General features: G+C 27.2%; 3 protein-coding genes across 3 annotated transcripts in view; 2 read left to right on the forward strand and 1 right to left on the reverse strand.

Annotated features, from left to right (window-relative positions):
* Phum_PHUM076420 (methylcrotonoyl-CoA carboxylase subunit alpha, putative) overlaps nucleotides 1-2,309 on the forward strand; it is a gene marked incomplete at both ends in the record, with an annotated part of 3,905 nt that extends 1,596 nt beyond the window's left edge. Inside the window, 5 exons of the mRNA XM_002423605.1 lie at nucleotides 474-686; nucleotides 846-1,139; nucleotides 1,231-1,686; nucleotides 1,810-2,043; nucleotides 2,208-2,309. Coding sequence (XP_002423650.1) covers nucleotides 474-686; nucleotides 846-1,139; nucleotides 1,231-1,686; nucleotides 1,810-2,043; nucleotides 2,208-2,309 — 1,299 coding nt within the window. The remainder of the gene's footprint in view (nucleotides 1-473; nucleotides 687-845; nucleotides 1,140-1,230; nucleotides 1,687-1,809; nucleotides 2,044-2,207) is intronic.
* Nucleotides 2,310-3,123: 814 nt separating this feature from the next.
* On the forward strand, nucleotides 3,124-5,506 carry Phum_PHUM076530 (uncharacterized protein; the record flags this gene model as incomplete). The annotated part of the gene is made up of 9 exons (XM_002423606.1): nucleotides 3,124-3,181; nucleotides 3,358-3,503; nucleotides 3,612-3,750; nucleotides 3,865-4,142; nucleotides 4,239-4,400; nucleotides 4,482-4,664; nucleotides 4,752-4,954; nucleotides 5,031-5,196; nucleotides 5,378-5,506. The coding sequence occupies 9 exons, from the start codon at nucleotides 3,124-3,126 to the stop codon at nucleotides 5,504-5,506; spliced, it is 1,464 nt and encodes a 487-aa protein (XP_002423651.1).
* A 1,633-nt stretch (nucleotides 5,507-7,139) lies between these two features.
* Phum_PHUM076540 (ubiquitin specific protease 9/faf, putative) lies at nucleotides 7,140-19,603 on the reverse strand (the record flags this gene model as incomplete). The annotated part of the gene is made up of 34 exons (XM_002423607.1): nucleotides 7,140-8,082; nucleotides 8,162-8,421; nucleotides 8,489-8,655; nucleotides 8,735-8,862; nucleotides 9,038-9,234; nucleotides 9,363-9,849; nucleotides 9,936-10,086; nucleotides 10,178-10,331; nucleotides 10,422-10,563; nucleotides 10,648-10,821; nucleotides 11,088-11,260; nucleotides 11,448-11,671; nucleotides 11,769-11,976; nucleotides 12,047-12,298; nucleotides 12,523-12,670; nucleotides 12,754-13,082; nucleotides 13,168-13,429; nucleotides 13,506-13,660; nucleotides 13,849-14,103; nucleotides 14,184-14,431; nucleotides 14,517-14,653; nucleotides 14,783-14,905; nucleotides 14,939-15,066; nucleotides 15,379-15,550; nucleotides 15,642-15,856; nucleotides 15,966-16,167; nucleotides 16,472-16,638; nucleotides 16,731-16,937; nucleotides 17,068-17,325; nucleotides 17,413-17,551; nucleotides 17,725-17,909; nucleotides 17,989-18,280; nucleotides 18,413-18,638; nucleotides 19,360-19,603. 34 exons carry the CDS (start codon nucleotides 19,601-19,603, stop codon nucleotides 7,140-7,142), a joined length of 7,752 nt encoding a protein of 2,583 aa, XP_002423652.1.
* Between the last annotated feature and the right edge of the window lie 150 nt (nucleotides 19,604-19,753).

A 19,753-nucleotide genomic window follows, 5' to 3' on the forward strand; every position in this document is an offset into this window, starting at 1 on the left:
AGAAGACATCAGAAAGTTATTGAAGAAGCTCCCGCTGTAAGTAGTTTAACTATCAGTTTTTTGTGAAATTTACGCAAAACTGAAGTAAAAGGAACTGTTTGTTGAAACATATTTTATCGATCATTAAATGAAGTCATGACTTATATGAAAAATGGCCTTCAGTAGTAATATTCCCTGTGTTACATAATGATAAGTATTACAATATAGTGGCGTTTTCAAAAAAGTGTTCTTTAACCCTATGAAAACTAACAATTTTTGTGAAATCACTTAATAAATATTTTCCTTAAATATTAGTACATGCTGTGAAAATACTCTAATTTTTACAAAATATTTAAAAAAATTTTTTAAAGTGACATTAATCAATATTTAGCAACAACAAAAAATAACTGAATTTTTTTTACAAGAATAAAAAAACAATTACTGTATGCAACTGCTGTATGAATTGTTCTAATAATGCTATTTTAAATTTGCAGCCTGGATTATCGGATGATCTGCGAAAAAGATTAGGAACTGCTGCTAGTCAAGCAGCTAGAGCTGTCGGATATGTTGGAGCTGGAACAGTTGAATTCATTCTCGATAAAAAAACTCATGAGTATTTTTTTATGGAAATGAACACAAGACTGCAAGTGGAACATCCTGTTACAGAAATGGTTACTGGAACTGATTTAGTTGAGTGGCAATTCAAGGTGCTTGTTTATATATTTCATTTATTTACAAAATTATTAAAATTACAAAAAAAATTTTTCATATTTTCATTTGTATTATAAAACGAAAGAAAATTACATTTCTTACTATACAAATACATTTTTAAATATAAAGTAGAACGATATTTCTATTAATAATAGGTTGCAAATGGGGAAAAACTTCCACTCAAACAAGAAGAAATAAAATTACACGGACATGCTTTTGAAGCTCGGATTTATGCTGAAAATCCTGAACAGAATTTTTTTCCAGGAGCAGGAAAATTGGAATATTTAAATACGCCTTTAGAAAATAACGACGTAAGAGTAGAAATTGGTGTAAGGCAAGGAGATGATATTTCAGTGTATTACGACCCAATGATAGCAAAACTTGTTGTGTGGGGATCCGAGCGGGAGGAGGCATTATTAAAATTTAAAAATAATCTAACCAATTTTAATGTTAGTTATAAAAATATTAATATTTGATCTTTTTACTAACATAAATATTTATTCTAAAGTTAGTAATTAAAACAAAAAAATTTTTTCCCAGGTTGCCGGATTAGAAACAAATATCAATTTTTTACTGTCTTTATCTGATCATCCAGAGTTTAAAAAAGGAAATGTTCATACTAATTTTATTCCTGATCATATGGCAGAATTATTCCCGAAAAGAAAATACACAGCAGAAAACATAGCAGCTGTCGTTCTTGCTCAAATATTTACAGAACATTCTAATAATATTAAACACATTGAATCTAGTGATCCATTTGTTGCGGCAGGTTCATTTAGATTAAATCATTGTTTGGAAAGAAATTTAATGTACAATTTTAGTGAAAAAGTCAAAGCAATAATTAATGTTGTGTGCCTTAATAACAATACATGGAAAATTAACTATATAATTCAAGATGAAGATGAAAAAGAAAGTAATAATTATGAATTTGAAGTGTGTGGATCATACTTAAAGAGACAAGATGATATGACCATAAATTATAAAATAAAAAATCAGGTAATTTTTAACAAATTTTACATCTCTATAAAGAATACTTTTTTTTAAATTTATATTATTTATATTGTTATTATTTTTTCTTTTTAATAAGCGATTAACTTATTTTTTAATATTTTTTTTTAGATAATGGAAGTTAAAGCATTCATCAAAGGCAATAGAATAAGTGTATTCTCAGGTAAAGGCAAAATTGAAGGAATCATGCCTGTTCCAAAGTATATAAAAAAAATTCAGGAAACAGAATCTAGTGATTCAGCAGTATCTCCAATGCCTGGAATAGTTGATAAAGTATTTGTTAAAAAGGGAGATCAAGTAAAAGCAGGAGAACCTTTACTAACCATCATTGCCATGAAAATGGAGGTATAGTTGCTATTTTATAAAGTTTTCATTAATTTTAAACAGCTTATGAAAATAGTATTAGTCATATGATCTAATAAAATATAATAATTTTTGTTATAAAAAATTAAATAAAATTGTCATTATTGTTATAAAAAAATAATTTTTTTTCATTTTATTTTTTTCAGTATGTGATTAAATCTCCGAAAGATGGAACAATTTCCGAAATATTACATTCCATAGGAGCTTCAGTTTCAAAAAATACAATTTTAGTTAAATTTCAAGAATAATTAAATGTATTAAAAATAATGTATTATATTTTATTTTACTCATATATTTAATTCTGAATATTATCATTAAGAACTTTGTAGTTAAAAAATTTTTTAAATAAAGTTAAAAATTACAAAATATATAATAAAATTTTACTTGAACCTCATCATTTTTAAATATTAAATGACAATTTAAATTAATTATTTATAACAATAATTTTAACTATATTTACTTCGTTACCGGAATCGTAAATTTACAAATTAAAATTGGAAAATATAAGTTTTAAATAGGACTAGTAAAAAAAATGAATTTTTCATATTTACCTGTTTAATTGTCCACAAAAAAGATTTTTCAAAATACACCATAATAATAATAACATTATGATATGACTACTACGTTAATAATTCCACATTAAAACTGAGAAAAAAATGACACACAAAAAAAACTTCTGCGAATAAAACTATCTTAAAGATATTGACACTCTAGATTTAAAATGATTAAAAAAAGAGCGAAATTTTTCCCTGAAAAATTTTTTTTAACCTACATTTTTTAACTTTTTTTTTTTTTTAAAGTAATAAAAATTTATTTCGTTCCTACATATTGAATAATTTTATTTTAATTTATTATTTACAAACTTAATTTAATAATTTTAATTTCTTTAAAATTTAACTTTTTGTAAGATCATAAACTACCTAAAATGTGTTGCAGGGTGTCAAAGCTTTATTTTTGTCGCCAACTTTACCATGTGTTATGATTGAATACGGCTTCGGATTTTTGTTTAAACAACTTAATACGAAAATTTAAATTATTTAATAAACTAATGCCTAGTACAAAATGAGTTTTTCTAGCGATGAAGTGAATTTTTTAGTTTATCGTTATTTGCAAGAATCAGGTAAATAAAAATTTTAATTTTTTTTTGCCTCGTTTTAAGACAAAGTTATTCACTTGTGATATTTGTTTACTATAACTTCTGAAATTATAATTCAATCTTAATATTAAAAAATTTTACTTCTTTTAAATAAATTATTATTAAATTTTTCCTACACGGTTCTTTCTTTCGATTTTTAGGGTTTCAGCATTCAGCCTACACTTTTGGCATAGAATCTCATATTTCACAGTCTAATATAAATGGAGCTCTTGTCCCTCCGGCAGCTCTGCTTAGCATTTTGCAAAAGGGGCTCTTGTACACTGAAGCTGAAATTAGTATTGGAGAGGTTTGATTGACTTTTTTTGCCTTACATTATTTTTCAAAAAAATTTATAATTACAATTATTTATATGTTTATTATTAAATTTAATAAATTTAATTGTTGTCATTTACAGGATGGCACAGAACAACGTTTAGTGGAGAGTTTGTCATTGATTGACGCTGTTATGCCAGATGTAGTTGCTACAAGACAAAATCAGCAGAACCAACAAAAACAAATAGTTAAAACAGAGCCAGATGCAAATGGAGAAGAAAGTAAGAATCTTATAATTTAGCAATTATTATTTTAAAACCTATTTTTATCTTTTTTTTTACATGGAACTCTTATTCTTCATGTTTTTTCATATTAATTTTTTTAAATATACATAGTTATTTCAAATCAATCTGAAAATATGGATGTGGATGGAAGTATAGAAATTCCCCCTTCAAAAGCAACTGTTTTAAGAGGCCATGAGAGTGAAGTATTCATTTGTGCTTGGAATCCTAGTACTGATCTATTAGCTTCAGGATCTGGTGATAGTACAGCAAGAATATGGGACATGTCTGATAATTCTGCTGCTCCTAATCAGTTAGTTTTGAGGCATTGTATACAAAAAGGTGGAACAGAGGTTCCCTCAAATAAAGATGTTACATCATTGGATTGGAATGTTAGTAAAATTATCAAAAAAAAATTTGATTGTATAAAAACTTGTAATGACTAGATTTTATAATTAGTACGATTGAAAATAATTGGTTGTTTTTAGTGTGATGGAACATTACTTGCTACTGGATCATATGATGGTTATGCTAGAATTTGGATGACTGATGGTAGATTAGCCAGTACCTTAGGACAACATAAAGGTCCAATTTTTGCCTTGAAATGGAATAAAAGGGGAAATTACATATTGAGTGCTGGAGTGGACAAGGTTTGTAATTTACATGCTACTAACAAATATAATCACATTAATCTTATAAATAGGATTACTCATATTTACCGGTTTTTTTAGACTACAATTATATGGGATGCTGCTTCTGGACAATGTACTCAGCAATTCTCATTTCATTCTGCTCCAGCTTTAGATGTTGATTGGCAGACAAACACTTCATTTGCTTCTTGTTCTACTGATCAATGCATACACGTTTGTAAATTAAATGTAGACAAGCCAATCAAAAGTTTTCAAGGACATACAGTACATATTGATTTTTATTTTTTCATTTTTTACTTTTAAAAAAGTCAGTAAATTAACTTTGGATGCCCATTTTTTTTTTTGTTATAGAACGAAGTGAATGCTATTAAATGGGATCCTCAAGGCAACTTATTGGCATCATGTTCAGATGATATGACATTAAAAATCTGGAGTATGAAACAGGACACTTGCGTTCATGATCTTCAAGCCCATTCGAAAGAGATTTACACAATAAAATGGTCTCCTACTGGACCTGGAACAGCAAATCCCAATGTTAACTTAATATTGGCTAGGTAGATATAAAATTAAATAAGTGAATTGTGTTTCAAAATAAAAGAAAATTACCTTATTTCTTCATACTACCTGCAGTGCTTCTTTTGATTCAACTGTTCGATTGTGGGATGTTGATCGAGGAGTGTGCATTCATACTCTGACTAAACACACAGAACCTGTTTATAGTGTTGCATTTAGCCCAGATGGTAAATTTTTAGCTTCTGGAAGTTTTGATAAATGTGTTCACATATGGTCTACGCAGGTAAAACATTATTATTATTATTCATTTATGATCAATTTCATTTTTATGCTAGAAAATATAAAATGTGAAAATAATTATTTACAGTTAATTTTAATAGATTAATGTTAGTTAAATGTGTTTTAATATATAAAACTATATTGCCTTAATGTATTATTATTAATTAGTATGGTATTTATTACAGAGTGGGCAATTAGTGCATTCTTATAAAGGTACGGGCGGTATTTTCGAAGTTTGTTGGAATTCCAGAGGAGATAAAGTTGGTGCTAGTGCATCTGATGGAAGTGTAAGAAAACAAATTTTCCATTTTTAAAAGATTTAAACAATTGGGGGGAAAAAAAACTCGTGATGTAATTAATTTATTTTTATTTTTTTTTTTAGGTTTTTGTTTTAGATCTTCGGAAATTGTAATCATCGTTAAAGCTTAGCATGACAGAAACGTTTTACTTTGTATATTAAGCCTAAGAGGTAAAAGAATTTATTTCAACTATATATATATATATATAAATCTTAAAATGTTTTAAAAAAACTTTCTAAGAAAAGATATAAAATTGAAAATTAAATTCTTAAACGCTGCAATCAATAATTATAATCATAAAACTTTAAATTCCACAAATCGATGAACAAATTCCCTTAATTATATTAAAAAATTTCAAGCGTTTATTGCCTCGTATTTAACTTTTAAAAGTACTTTAATTAAATAAATAAAAAAAAAATTATGTTATTGTGTAAAATATTATCAAACTACATAACATTTTAAATGTTAACGAATCGATTAATTTTATAAAAATGAAAAAAAAGTGATTTTCTAAATGTCCATACAAAAGAGGATTTTTCACGTTTATGAATATCCATATATATATATATGAAATATCTTAATACGATACGCTCAAATAAGGCAAAACAAATAATTAAAAAAATTAAGTTAATTTAGTTTGTTGACTTTTATAAACACACAATTTTACATAGAAATTGAAAAAAAAAAAAAAAAAATTTTTTTTTTTTATTAGCTCAGATATTGAAAAAGAACATGTTAAAGTTATTAAAAATAAATTAATCAATCAATCATTGTACTAAAAAAGGCGGTTTAGGCAGGCATAAGTGTTAATATAAAAAAAAAAACAGAAAATTGTAATTAATGATGAAAGAAATAAATTTGAATTTTTTTTTTTCTTTTTTTACCCTTGTCTTATTAATAATTTTTTAATTTAATATATATAATTTTTTTGAGTTTCGATAAAACACATGTTTTTTTTTTTTTTTTTTTTTTTCAAAAAATTTCTTATTAAAAGGATTTATGCGGCGGTTATACGAAATTAATAATATTCATAATTATAAAAAAAGTCTAATGTATAAAACAAAAACAATTCATTTATAATTGATTACGTTAGAAAAACGAAACTAAAATGTCACAAAATGTTTTTTTAACTCCTGAGGCTCAAATAATATCGAATCTCAAGTGTCTTTACACTGTAACAAAAAATGACAAAAATAATTATCATCAACCGTTGTACAAAAAAATTAAGAACAAATTATTTTAAGAGTATATCACCTAAGTAATAAGTAGTGTATCATTTTAAAAGAAGAAAAAAAAAAAAGAAAAAAAAAAAAAAAAACATAAAGGAGAGAAACAATTTTTATAATTATGACTCTGCCGAGGTGCTTGGTTGATCAAGTTCTTCTAGGGTCATATGTCCCAAAGTCTCTTCCAAATTAGATTTATTATTATCCATTGTTGTTGTTGTTGTTGTTGTTGTAGTCATTGATAATTCTTCATTATTGACTAGTTCTTGCCTTTCTTCTAAAGATTCTTTCACCGAATTATCTGTAAATCTTTCCTTAAAAAAGATAGGTGGGGGGGGAGAGAGGAGAAAATCATAACAATTAGTAATTATTAATTTTTTTTTTTTTTTTTTTTTTCATAAATTAAATTGAAATTAAAATGTTTATGATACCTGAGTTTCTTGTACGAGTGCAACGTCGGTTAAAGAGTGCCGCGATAGCGACTGAGGCAAATCGCTTGGACTCGACATACGTTTATTCATACCGCAAAACCAAGCAAATTCTTCATCTCCCGAATCGGCTGCATTCGGATCGGATCTTCGCTGATTATTTTCTCTTCTAATGGGTTTAAATGAACGCTGTTGCATTTCCACGATGGATGCGATGCCATCTTCGGAAGTTTCGTCCATTTTTCTAATTTGAACTCTGTTTTTACGCCTATCTTTGGACTGATTACCGAAATACTTAGAAACTACAAGGCCCTTCCATTCCAAAGATTGCAACCCTTCACCCTCTTCCGAAACTTCTTCGACTTCGGGTTCATCTTGGGGGCAAAGTTCGACAGAGTGCACTAAAAGTTTTCTAGCACTATTCGATCTTTCGGGGAAATACCCGTTAGCAGAGTCATTGGTTTTAGTTGACAATAACCAATTATCGCAACTGTATTGAACGTTAGCCGGAAACGGAAAACACTCGTTACAGTGTAACCATTTACGTCGTATTTCTTCGGTACTCGTTAACAACACGTGAGCGGCTCTGCACTTGGAGAATAATGTCGTCATGTATTTAATACACTGATAAGCCTTTTTTTGATAGTGAGTTTTTGATTTTATAACGATTTCAAACAAGCCTTCTTTTGCATCTGAATCGGCCATACCTTGAAGTGCGTTGTGAATTCTGTGCGTTTGCCAAGAGTCTTCGATTAATAATAAATGAAGGAGCCAATCTAAATAATGTTTCAAATCCTGATATATGGTACAAGCAATTTGTCGAAGGGTTTCACTTAAAAGATTTTTAGAAAAAATTGGATTTTCCCACGTGCAAAATTGTATCAATTTTACTATATCTTCTGATGGACTAGGATTATCAATTAATTTTTTTGCGTATCTACGGAAAATTAAAATATTTTAATTAAAGTTCAACAAAAAAATTTATTTTTTAAAAAATCATATTTTAATAAACTTACCCGACTTTACCGAATAAAAGTTCAGCAACATCTGGTTGTATAGGCATTAAATAAGATGAAGAGCACTGCGGATCACAATACGGATTGGGAAGGGGTTGTACAGAAGCATTTGAATTTTGAGTACTCGTGCTTAAATCACAACACCTAACTAACATTGATACTACTTGATGAAGTTTCGTACAATCAAAATATTGAGATTTAATGGCGGGTATAGGACCTTCTTCTAAGGCCACATTTATAAATATCTTAGCTACGTTAAGCTAAAAAAAAAAAAAATATTGTTTTTTTTTTTCTTCAAAAATTTAGAAAATAAAAATGTTTACTTACTCGAAGTAATTGAGCTTTTTCCTCAAGACCCAATTGAGCATACATTTGAAATAAAGTAAAATAATGCACAGAATGTTTTCCGTGGTCTGCAATATCTTTATCTAATAATAATATAAGAGCATGTAGTAAATGGTCACTTAAACTAAAGTTTGAATCAATATTTTTACCTGAAAATTTATTTAAAAAAATAAATTAATTAACTTTTAATTATTTTTTATTATTTTTAACTGAGTGAGCTGAACTTACTCTTTCCGTTATAAATTAGAGAATCACAAGGACCGTCGTGAAGAGAAAAATGAGCCAGAAAAAGTATTATTTTCATAAAAGCAGCTCGAACTTCTGTGCTCGGTGAATTCAACAAATACTCGGATAATCTAGAAAAAATAAAAATAGTTAAAATCGAAATTTTTAACAATTAATTATTATTTAATTTTAAAATAATAATAAAAACTATATATATATATATATACTTAATTAAGTTTTTAAAATTTTTTCTTACAACTATCGAATAAAATGCCTATTATTCAATTTTATAATTATTAATATTACCTATAAGGATGTTGAAATATGATTTCCTTAGCGAACCAAAGCCTGACCGAAGCTGAATGCCGAAGATGTTGGGACAACACTTCGTACCAATCATAAGCCGCTCCTCTCAAGCTTTTTTTCGTATGAAATCCAGTATGAAATAAAAACCTTGATGCCAACTGTACACTTAACATAGATAGTTCTTCTGAATCTAACGTCTACATCAAAATAATAATAATAATAATAATAATTATATTCAATTATTTACATTAAAATAATAAATTTTCATTTTTACATAATAATTTAGAATATAGATAAGTGTTACAATTACATATATAAAACTTACCAATTTATCATTATGAAGTCTCAATAATGAACTGTTGCAAGAAACTATTTTTTTTATAAACTGAAAATATTCGGCAGAAAATTGATTTCTATTATGCATAAATACAATATTTTGGCGACGAACACCTTGTTCTATTACAAGAGGCATTTTCATTGTATTCTTTTTCAAATCCGCTAAAAATAATAATATAACAATTAATAAATAAATAATATAATTATAATTTAAGTAAACATTGATATTATTATTATTATACTCACAAAATGATGTGTTGCTAGACCTTACGTCTAATCTCGTGTAATATAACATGTAGGCGTTCCACCACCTTTTCTGTTTTCGGTAACTCAATCTTTTCATAATGTGATCAAAAACTTCACCTGTATAATCTCCACCAAAACACTGACTTTTCATTTCTTCGTCTTCTTCCATTCTACATTCACTCACATCTCCGTCATCAAATTTGTACCATTTAGAAGTTCCGTCGGATTGCCTGAAATTGACAAAAAAAAAATTATTATTAGATTTATTACTTAAATGCAAAAATTAACAATTGTATTTATAAATCGAGTAACTAACCTATGCAAAATGTAGGAATAATAATGACCACCACTAGCCTGACCACTGTGCACAACAATACCGGTTAATTGATATTTTGTGCACATTTCTTTAGATAGTTCATCGTAATCACAGTCTATTAATTCACCTTCAAGTTTAGCTAATCCAGACACTAATTAAAAAAAAAAAAAAAAATTTTTTTCAAATAAATAATAAAAAAATATATTTTATTATATTTATATATATATATATTATATTATTACCTGTGTAGGGATCCATGTCCAAGTCTCGAGGAAACTCAAAATAATCATTAAATTTAATGGCACATTCTCTTTCATAATCATAATCAAATCTTTTCAGTTGAAAAGCTAAAACGGGGGGTAATTTTTTTATACACGGTCTTTTTACCGTAACCACCTGAAAAAAAAAAAAAAACATTTTAAAATACTAAACGGGGAAAAAAATTTTTTTTTTTTTGAATGTTTACTTTTAATTTATTTCATTTACCTTTTTATTACATTTATCACAGTGATAAGCATCCGCTCCTTCTAATAATTCACCTTTAACATATTGTTCAAGTGAATCTAATAATGATGAATGATTTCTAATGTCTACATTGATAACGGAGAAAAGTTCTTCCTTGAAGTACCTGAAAAAAAAAAAAAAGAAAATTACCGGCTAGTCATAACATAATTAAACAATGCTATGCAATTTTTTAAAATTATATACTTGCCTATGTGGACATCCTTTACAAATTTTTTGATCAGAAAACGATCCGACTAAAACTTTACTCATAATTTGCTCTTGTCCTAAAGCTTTTAAAGCTTCATCCAAGCTTTCTACCAATCTAAGGTAAAACTCAACGGCATCTTGTTGTTCACGTAAATTTACAGGTTTCCCTTGCAATCTTAAATTATGAAAATAGTTAAAGGTATATAATGACACTTGACATTATTGGGCTCCGTTTTTTTTAAAAACTTGCATAAAAACGTTAAGTTACTTAAAAAAAGAATAATATTGCATTTTGACATTAGAATATATAGAGATATAATTTCGAGGCATTGCCAACAAAGATTCGATTTTTTATTTGATTTTTTTCCCACCAATAAAAAAAGCAAAAAAATAATTATCGCATGAAATTAAAAGAAAAAAAAAAATTTCTAAAATTCATACTTAAAATGTTTCCATAGTCCTCTCGGCACGTAATACTGAAGTTCACTATAAGCAAGATGACCGAAAATAGCCTGAACTTGTTTTAATATTCCAATATTGTATTCTTTTCTAGATTCGTCCACTCCTCCTTTATCATCATTCGAATCCCCATCTATATGTTCAACGTCCGTATTCTATTCAGAAACGAAATAACAAGCAAAAAAAAATTATAAAGAGTTATTTAATGCAAAATTTATTTTTAATTAAAGTAAAAATATGAGGGAGTAGGAGGTTCAATTATTACTTTTGTTGGGCCCAAAACCATCATACCTCGAGATTTAGATTAAAATTTCAAAAAAAAATACAACGTGTTTTTATTACCTCAGTTTCCAACCTTTCTTCCCCGCTGAAATCCTCATTTAAATCGGTTGCTGCTCCTTCTGCGGCTAAAAGCCCAACACGAATACTTTCAACCATGTACAATTGCTGAAGAACCGAATTCATATAACATGTGGCTCCAGCATTTTTTAAACCACAAAAACCTTTTGGGGGTCTCGGTCCTATAGGCGGCATATAATCCCATTCTGTCAGAGGTTTTTCACGTTCTAAAATTACGTTCAGGCATATAAGCCTAATTAAAATACCCACGGTAAAAATAGTTAAATTTATAAATAAAAAAAAAAAATTTATAATTAATCTTACCGGAATAAAACATTTCAGTAAGCATATGAACTAATAACTTCATATTTGGTACACAACCCATACAAAGTGCAACTAATAAATCAAAGGCAGCATTTTCTGTACACGGAGTATTACACACTGGTATTGCATTTTCACAAACCAAATCACCAGTTTTTAAAAACTGAAGCATAAGTTTACTTGCGGGAAAAATAAAATCCTCTAATATTTCCTATAAAGTTTAACGTTTAAAATTAGAATAAAATTATTCAAAATAATATAATTATATTACAAATACTAACTTTAATGAAACATAGTCCTTTCTTTTCACTGCTGCCAAGCAAATATTTTTTTTCTGGAGACAAGAATCCCATCAATTCTTTGGCAATGTTTAAATGCCCTTCTAGTACAGCTTCTTCTACTTGAGTTTCCCCTGTTTCTTTAACGTTTTCCTTTATTTTTTTTAGCCAAGCTATTTCATTATCTAATAGTATTTCGGCGTTTGGTACGGGGCAATCTGTCATTAAAGCATAATTAATTAATCTGCACAAAAGCTAAAACAAAACAAAAAAAAGTATATATTTAGTGTTTTCCTATTATCTGAAAAAAATAATATAATCATAATGCTTTTTTACTTTTTTTTCATTAATATTATTATATTTCACATGTAATTTTAGAACTTAAATATGTTAAAATAATTAAATTATTTTAAATCAAAAAAAAAAAAAAATTAAAGAAAATTAAAATATCTTCCTATTTCACTATTGTAAAATCTTACCAAAAAATATTCCGAAGAATTTTTACAATTTGCTATGACGGTAGTGTTAAGCTGAGAGAAGAGCAATGAAATACAAAACAAAAGTGGTTGTTGTGCACTATCGTATAAAATCAATAAAAATTGATCTGAAGCAGAACTTCGGACAACCCTACAGATAAAAAATTGTTAATTTAAATTTAAATAATCAAAATCAATGTTTTTAAAAAATTTTTCAAGTATTCACAAACAAACCTATTCTTGGCTAATAACAACAGATCTATAATAAACGTATGCCACAGCGGATCCTTAATAAAATTATCCATCACTTTATAATTCAACACGAGAGAAACGGTGAGAACTTGAAGAGCTTCACGGCACAACACGACATCATCCGGATCTGGAATTTTGCCTAAAAGGTGAGAATTGTGCATTTCGTGAGGACTATGGAGACATGAAAGTGATCCAGTGCTAGCTGCCCAGGCTAATCTCATGACTGCTCGAACTGTATTTGTATCAGGAAGTTCCCAGGATCTTGCACTTAGAAACATTTGACCCGCTTTACTTTCCATTATTATTTGAGGCTACAAATACAAAGTAATAAAAGTTTTTTTTTTAAACACAATAAATTTTTAAACATAATATAAAGTTTTAAATATTTTTTCTTACTTGCTCATCAATATAAGCAGCAAGTTTTTTTGCAACATTTCTAATCATAAGCTCTACACCCTGATTAAAAACAGAATTAAGGGTACGAAGAAGACCAGAAGGAGAAGCATGACTAGTTGGAGAATGCGAATTAATCGGATTACCATCAGAACCTCCTTGATCGTGTGGTTGTGATGAATCATCAAAAGGAACTCGTCCTAATACGTGGCCAATGACCGTTAAAAGTAATTTGCACATTTTTAAAATGGTAACATACGCAGATCTAAAATTTAATTTATATAAATGTAATTTGTTAAAAATTATAATAATTTATTGTTGTAATTAAATTAAAAAATAACCTTTTGGTAGCAACATCCGCATTTGGTAGAAAATTATTTTTAGTAAGCATTTCAAGAACAATTGGAGCATGGCCACTTTTTACAAAATTGTATTGAAATTCAAATGCTTCAGCACTCATTGGATCTGAAGCAGGCATCAATAATGAGTACATGACCTAAAACAAATTCGTTTTTTTTTTTTTTTTTTTTGAAAAAACTCCGACTTGAAATTGTCAGCAAGTTTTATCATTTATTTATTTTTTTTTGCAAAATACAACAAACCAAAATAATTGCTGAAAATAATTTTTTTTTTTAAATTGAAATTTTCAAAATAGGTGAATAAATAAATGTTTACTTCACTCACTTCAACATTGTATAAAACCTTTGTGCAAGAATTATCGAAAAAAATATTTTCTACTGTAATATTATTATCTTGACTGTGTTCACTGTTAGGATAAATTTCAAATAACTGTTTCAATTTTTCTACCGTAGACTGATCAGGAGGAACTAGCTGTAAAAGATTTCTTGCACCATCTCGCAAAGGAGGATAATGTAATTCGCATCCTAAATCTGAGAGTTGAAATAGAAACTTGGCATAAATACTTTTTCTAGACATGAGCTGAAAATCATTCAGTTATAAAAATTTTTATAAACCTTTTTCAAATAACTAACACATATAGTAAGTATTTTAAATCATACCACGCCAGGTAAGACATTTTCAGCTTCCAAATTAGGCCCATCATATGGATGCTGAGGTGAACTGGTAGAACTATCAGAAGAAGTTTCCGGACTAGAAGCAGCGTTTATATTTGTCTGACATAATTTAGCCGTGATTATCATTTTATCACGAATAGGTAATTGAGACAACAATTTTCGATCATCTGCTAGGATAATAGGTTCTCGAGAATCTCCGTTAACTACAAGTTCAACCTTTACAGATGTTCCCGCTAAATTAAAATTAAATTTTAAATTTATTAGTATTAAAAAAAATATATTAAAATCCTTAATTAAATAATTTAAAGAAAAAAAAACCTTTAATTCTGCGAAGAATACTTCTTCTAAACGATGCCAGGGTTTCATTTGTGTGAGTATAAATATCCATATCATCCAAAGCCCGCTGAGGATGAGTAAACCTAATAGTTAAAATTATACATTTTCCTCTGTAAGCCCTAAAAATACAAATAATAATGTCTTCATTAATAACAACAACAACAACAACAACAAACTTATATAAGTAGAAAATATTTTAAAAATTCATAGACATTTTTTTTTTTTTTTTTTTTAAATAGAAAATGTACCTATGTAATGGTAAAATTTTTCTTTCGTTTACAAATGTATTATCGCATTCGCTAATATATTCGTGTAAAACTTTCATGACACGACACATTCTCACGGCTTCATCTTTCAGTCTGTTTTTCATTCTAGCAGCTTCTTCTCGATCTTTGTCATTTAACATGTCTTCTTTCATCAAAAGAGTCACATTATCGTAATGAGTTCTTAATCGATCTAAACACTCGGCTATATACGTTTCGTGAAATTCATATATATTACTGGTTAACTGAGAACCTAAATTAGTACAAACCTATAAAAAAATAATTTTCAAAATCATACTTCTAAAAATTTTCACACCATGATATTTATTAAAAAAAAAAAAAAAAAAAATAGTAATAACAAAACAAAGTAAAAAAGAGTAAAAAAAAAAAATTAAAGTTTCTCGTAAAAAGTATGTTTTTAAAAGTTGTATAAAATAAATTAAAATTTTAAAATTCTTTAAATAAGGTTTTTTTCTATACAACTTGAAAATTTAAATATAATATATGTATAAGAAAAAAATTAACTTTTTAAAACGCATTAAAAAATAAAAATAAAAAAATGAAAATAAATAAATACCTACTTCTCTCATTATTTCAATAGCCCGATTTGCAATTTCTTCCCCTGAATTAGTTATAACTCTCCAAAGATAATCCATTCCGATTAAATCAGGATCTTCCATCACAATGGATCTGTGTTTTTGAATCAGTTTTCCCTCCTTTTTGTTTACAGTTTTAAAAAATCTTTCAAAACATCTTTCCGAAAAATAAATAAATAAAGAATTTTTTTTTTTTTTTATAAATATGAAAACATTTAAAAATGAAAATAATTTTGTTCGTTACTTACTTCATTCCACTTTCAGTCAATAATGTGGGATCCAACTGTAGAATATTATCTTCAAAAAACTCTCTATTTTTAGTAGGGTCAAGATCTGGCTCTTCACCCATTAGTTTACTAAACCATTTAAAACAAGCTTCCCTATCAGAAGGAAAAACTCCATCTTCTGCTAGGCATTTCCAAATTTGCTTGGCTTGACTATCGCACAACCAAAGTCTGCCGTCCTATAAATACATGTACATATTATCATTATTAATTTGAATATACGAGTAACTCTATTTCGATGTAGTTTTTATATAATAGAAAAGAAAGTCTTTTTTTTTTTTTTTTTACCTTAAGTAAAAATCTTAAAAAATTTAGGCGTTCTTGTACTTGTAACTCATGGCAATATCGTCCATCGATACAAAAATTTTGTGAATCCAATTCAGGATGATGACTGACTAGTTTTTTAACTTTTTCAATATAATTTTCTAAACTGTCAGAAACTAGTATGACTAAAGAGTGATTGTTTTGTAATCGGTCTATTATTTGTTGCCTGCAATTTAAAATCATGTTAGAAGTAATAATCATTACATTGCAATGCATAATTTTCGCATCGAAAAATTCAAAAAAGAAAAAAAGACAGAGAATTTTATTTTTTAAAAATTTACCAACATAAATATAATCTTAACTGTTTAATTATAATATGTAATTAAACAATATGTAATCGTCGAAATTTTAGAATCTAATTTAGATCAAGATTTACTAAGGATTTTTTTTATATTTTTTATTCATGCAGTTTTTCTTTGGATTTTAAAATTTTTGTACTTATAAAATAAACAATATTTTTTTTAACAAACCTGTAATAAATGTGTTGTGATCTTTGGCTATGATTAAGGTTAGGAGATTGTTCATATAAACAACATATTTCTCGAATTTGTTTTAAGGCTGGCAAAACCCACTTATCACCACTTTTTAATTCTTCAACACATTTTGCCAACCAAGAAGTTTTTTGAGCATCTTTTTTCTAAAAAAAAAAACAAAATAATATAAAAATAAATACATTACATTGCTAATTTCTTGAATTTAATAATAATTATTTAGTTTGCTTATAATTGCCTGAGAACAACTATAGTCTAAAATTTTAACATGAGCTGCGAGGGCTTGGTCCATAATTTCAGTAGGAACATCATCCGAATGTGCCAAATTCCAAAAAAGAGTTAAAACTTTATGAGCCATAACACCATCTTTATCATCTTCGGCTAAATGACGAATAAGTTCTAATAATTTTTCTCTTTGTTTTTTGTTTGCATTGGTCCAACTAGACTAAAAGCCGTAAAATTCAATTAAATTATTGGACGTAAAAAATCTTTTTTAATACTTAAAGTTCAATTACAATCGACAATCTTTAAAACAAAATCAATAAAATAATAAATAAAATTACAACATATTTTACCTGAAAACATTCGAATAAATGATCTAATTGCTCAGGAGAAAAATCCCATGCAAGTTTGGCTAGCAAATCGTGTACATTTTTAACGATTGCTTCATGTTTTCCAGCCTGTGCAGCCCAAATTGCGTCTAAATCGCTTAAAGTCAAACATCTCTCTTTAATAATAAACCGTAATATTTTTTCTAATTTTTCAACATATTGAGGTTGGTGCAACGAATCCCTTAATACTATTTCAAGAACCTGATTGTCTTTAATCCATTTCTAAAAAATTCGTTAAAAATAATGAAATTAATGAAACAAAAAACTCAGTTTTAATTAAAAAGGTTTTATTTGTTACAAACGGCTAACCGCCATTCTTTCAGGTGTCAACCATTCATCCTCCTCTACAGGAGTGTGTCTGTGAGGATAATATGCTACGCTGGCTATAACTTTGTTCACTTCATTTAAAGCATTCATTTTCCCATTAAATGACGAGATCTGAAGTAACCTGTTACACGTAAAAAAAAAAAAAAAAAAAACCATAATAAATATTAGAAATATGGTTACACAAGAAAAATTAAAAAAAAATCATAAATTTAAATAAAAAAAATTTTTAATAGATTAAATTAAACAATTTAGTTTACAACTGTTTCAGTTCTACCTTTATTGTTGGCAAATTACCTGAGAATCATACGAAGTCTAAAAATTTCTAAATCTTTGGAGGTTTCCTCTTTTCCAGGCACCCGAGAAACAAGACATTTAGCTGCTTTAATTATGCAAGAAATTGAATCATTTTTCAGTTCGTTTTTGGCTTCCTTTTTTAGTTCTTCATCTGTTAAGCCATCAAGAACTTGAAGTATGATTTCCTAAAATCAATTTATAAAGGCTTTTTTTTCTCTCTTTGAATCGAAGAGACAAAGTCAACAATAAAGTTTTCAAACTTACTATAACTGGCATAAAATATTTTACAATAGTATTAACAGTTAGCAATTCGTAACATAACCCGAAAGGTCTTATTAAAGAATACATAACGGCTACACTTAAATTTTCTCCTGTTTGAAATCTTTCCAAAAGAATTTTAAATCCTCCGAGATTACCAAATTTGTTTATAAGATCGACTAACCATCCACGTGGTAATCGACTGTCTGGTACTGGACGACAGTAAACTTCTTCGTCAGAAATATGCATTCCTGGAGGAATACTTTCTGGTGGTCGAGAATTATTAAAAACGTGAAATCTGTAAAAATTTAATAAAAAAATTAAGTTTGACGTAAGAAAAACGATAAAACATTTCAAAATTGAATTTTAAAAAAAATTTGAGTAGTAGACATATGTCGAAATAGAGAGTAAAAAAAAATTAAAATCTTACTTGCAGTTAGGATTAAATAACATAGCCAGTAGATCTAATAGTGGAAACCAGTCTTGATTTAATTTAATTACACATAATTCCACAAGTCGCTGACAGTTTTGATATATATATAATTGAATGTTGGGTTTCCATGAGTTAACTGCATCATCAGTCAGAATTTTTGTAAATGAAATAGTAAGACCTTCTCGAAAAAATCTTTGGCAAGCTTCACTCCTGGTATCAATTCCTATTTTTTAAATTAAAAATTAATTAATTTATATTTACATTAAACTAATTTTTCTATTTCAAAATACATAAAAAAATTTTAAAATATGAATTATGCACTTTATTTTGTAATAGTGCTAATATATAAAAATCTAATATCTGATAGCAAATAGTTTGAAAATCAAAGTAAAAATTTTTATTTCTCATTTTAAATGTAAAGCAGGCACGCGCAGTAGAAAAATTAAATGATTTAAGATTTTATGCTGCATTTGATCTATTGGATTGTGAATTATGAAGTATTATTTTTCTGCTTTTAACAATACAATTTAAAAATTATTTAAAATATCACAAAATATTAATCAATCATTCCCAATTTTAGTAATTTTTTTATATACACTGAGAAATTACAGTTTAAAACAAAAAATTACCTATTAATTAATAAATAATAGTTAAATTAAGTAAGAATAAAATAAAAAAAATCAACAGAGAACCAACTCTTAAAATTTTCAAATAGGATGCATAATTTATATTATATAACTAAAATATTAATTTTTAAATTAAAAAAAAAAAAGTAAAAAAAACCTTTATGTAATTATTTTTTATAAATACTTATGTTCCTAAAATGTGTTATAATGTATTATAACATTAGTATTTAAAAATGCTTGCATATTATAAATAAAAGTATTATACTCACACACACACACACACACAAAAATACATATATGTAGATATATGTTACTAACCTTTTTTACAAAGGTCTATGGAAGCTTGCAAAAGACATTCAAGCTCCTGATCAGGAAGAACTGGAACTACCCATCTGGGAGAAGAAATCTTAGTATCAAGTTCTGCAAGTTTGTCATGTGGAAAATCGGGTTCTCCAATTTCTGATATAGGTTCATCTTCAATAATTTCTTCTACTACTTCAGTATTTGTTACTTGGTCATTACATTCTGTAGGCTCATTTACTCCACGAGTAGAGATGGTCATTTTCTCTGACTTCTCTTTTATTTACTTATTTTCAGTACATTGAATAAAATTAAATACATTTATACAAATTTAAATTAAAATTTCTATTGTTTTCTTTTTTTTTTTTTTAAATGAAAATCTTCAATCTGCATATAATAATAATTTATAATT

This window comes from Pediculus humanus, genomic scaffold (assembly GCF_000006295.1).
Source record: "Pediculus humanus corporis 1103172107426 genomic scaffold, whole genome shotgun sequence".
Classification (NCBI taxonomy): domain Eukaryota; kingdom Metazoa; phylum Arthropoda; class Insecta; order Psocodea; family Pediculidae; genus Pediculus; species Pediculus humanus.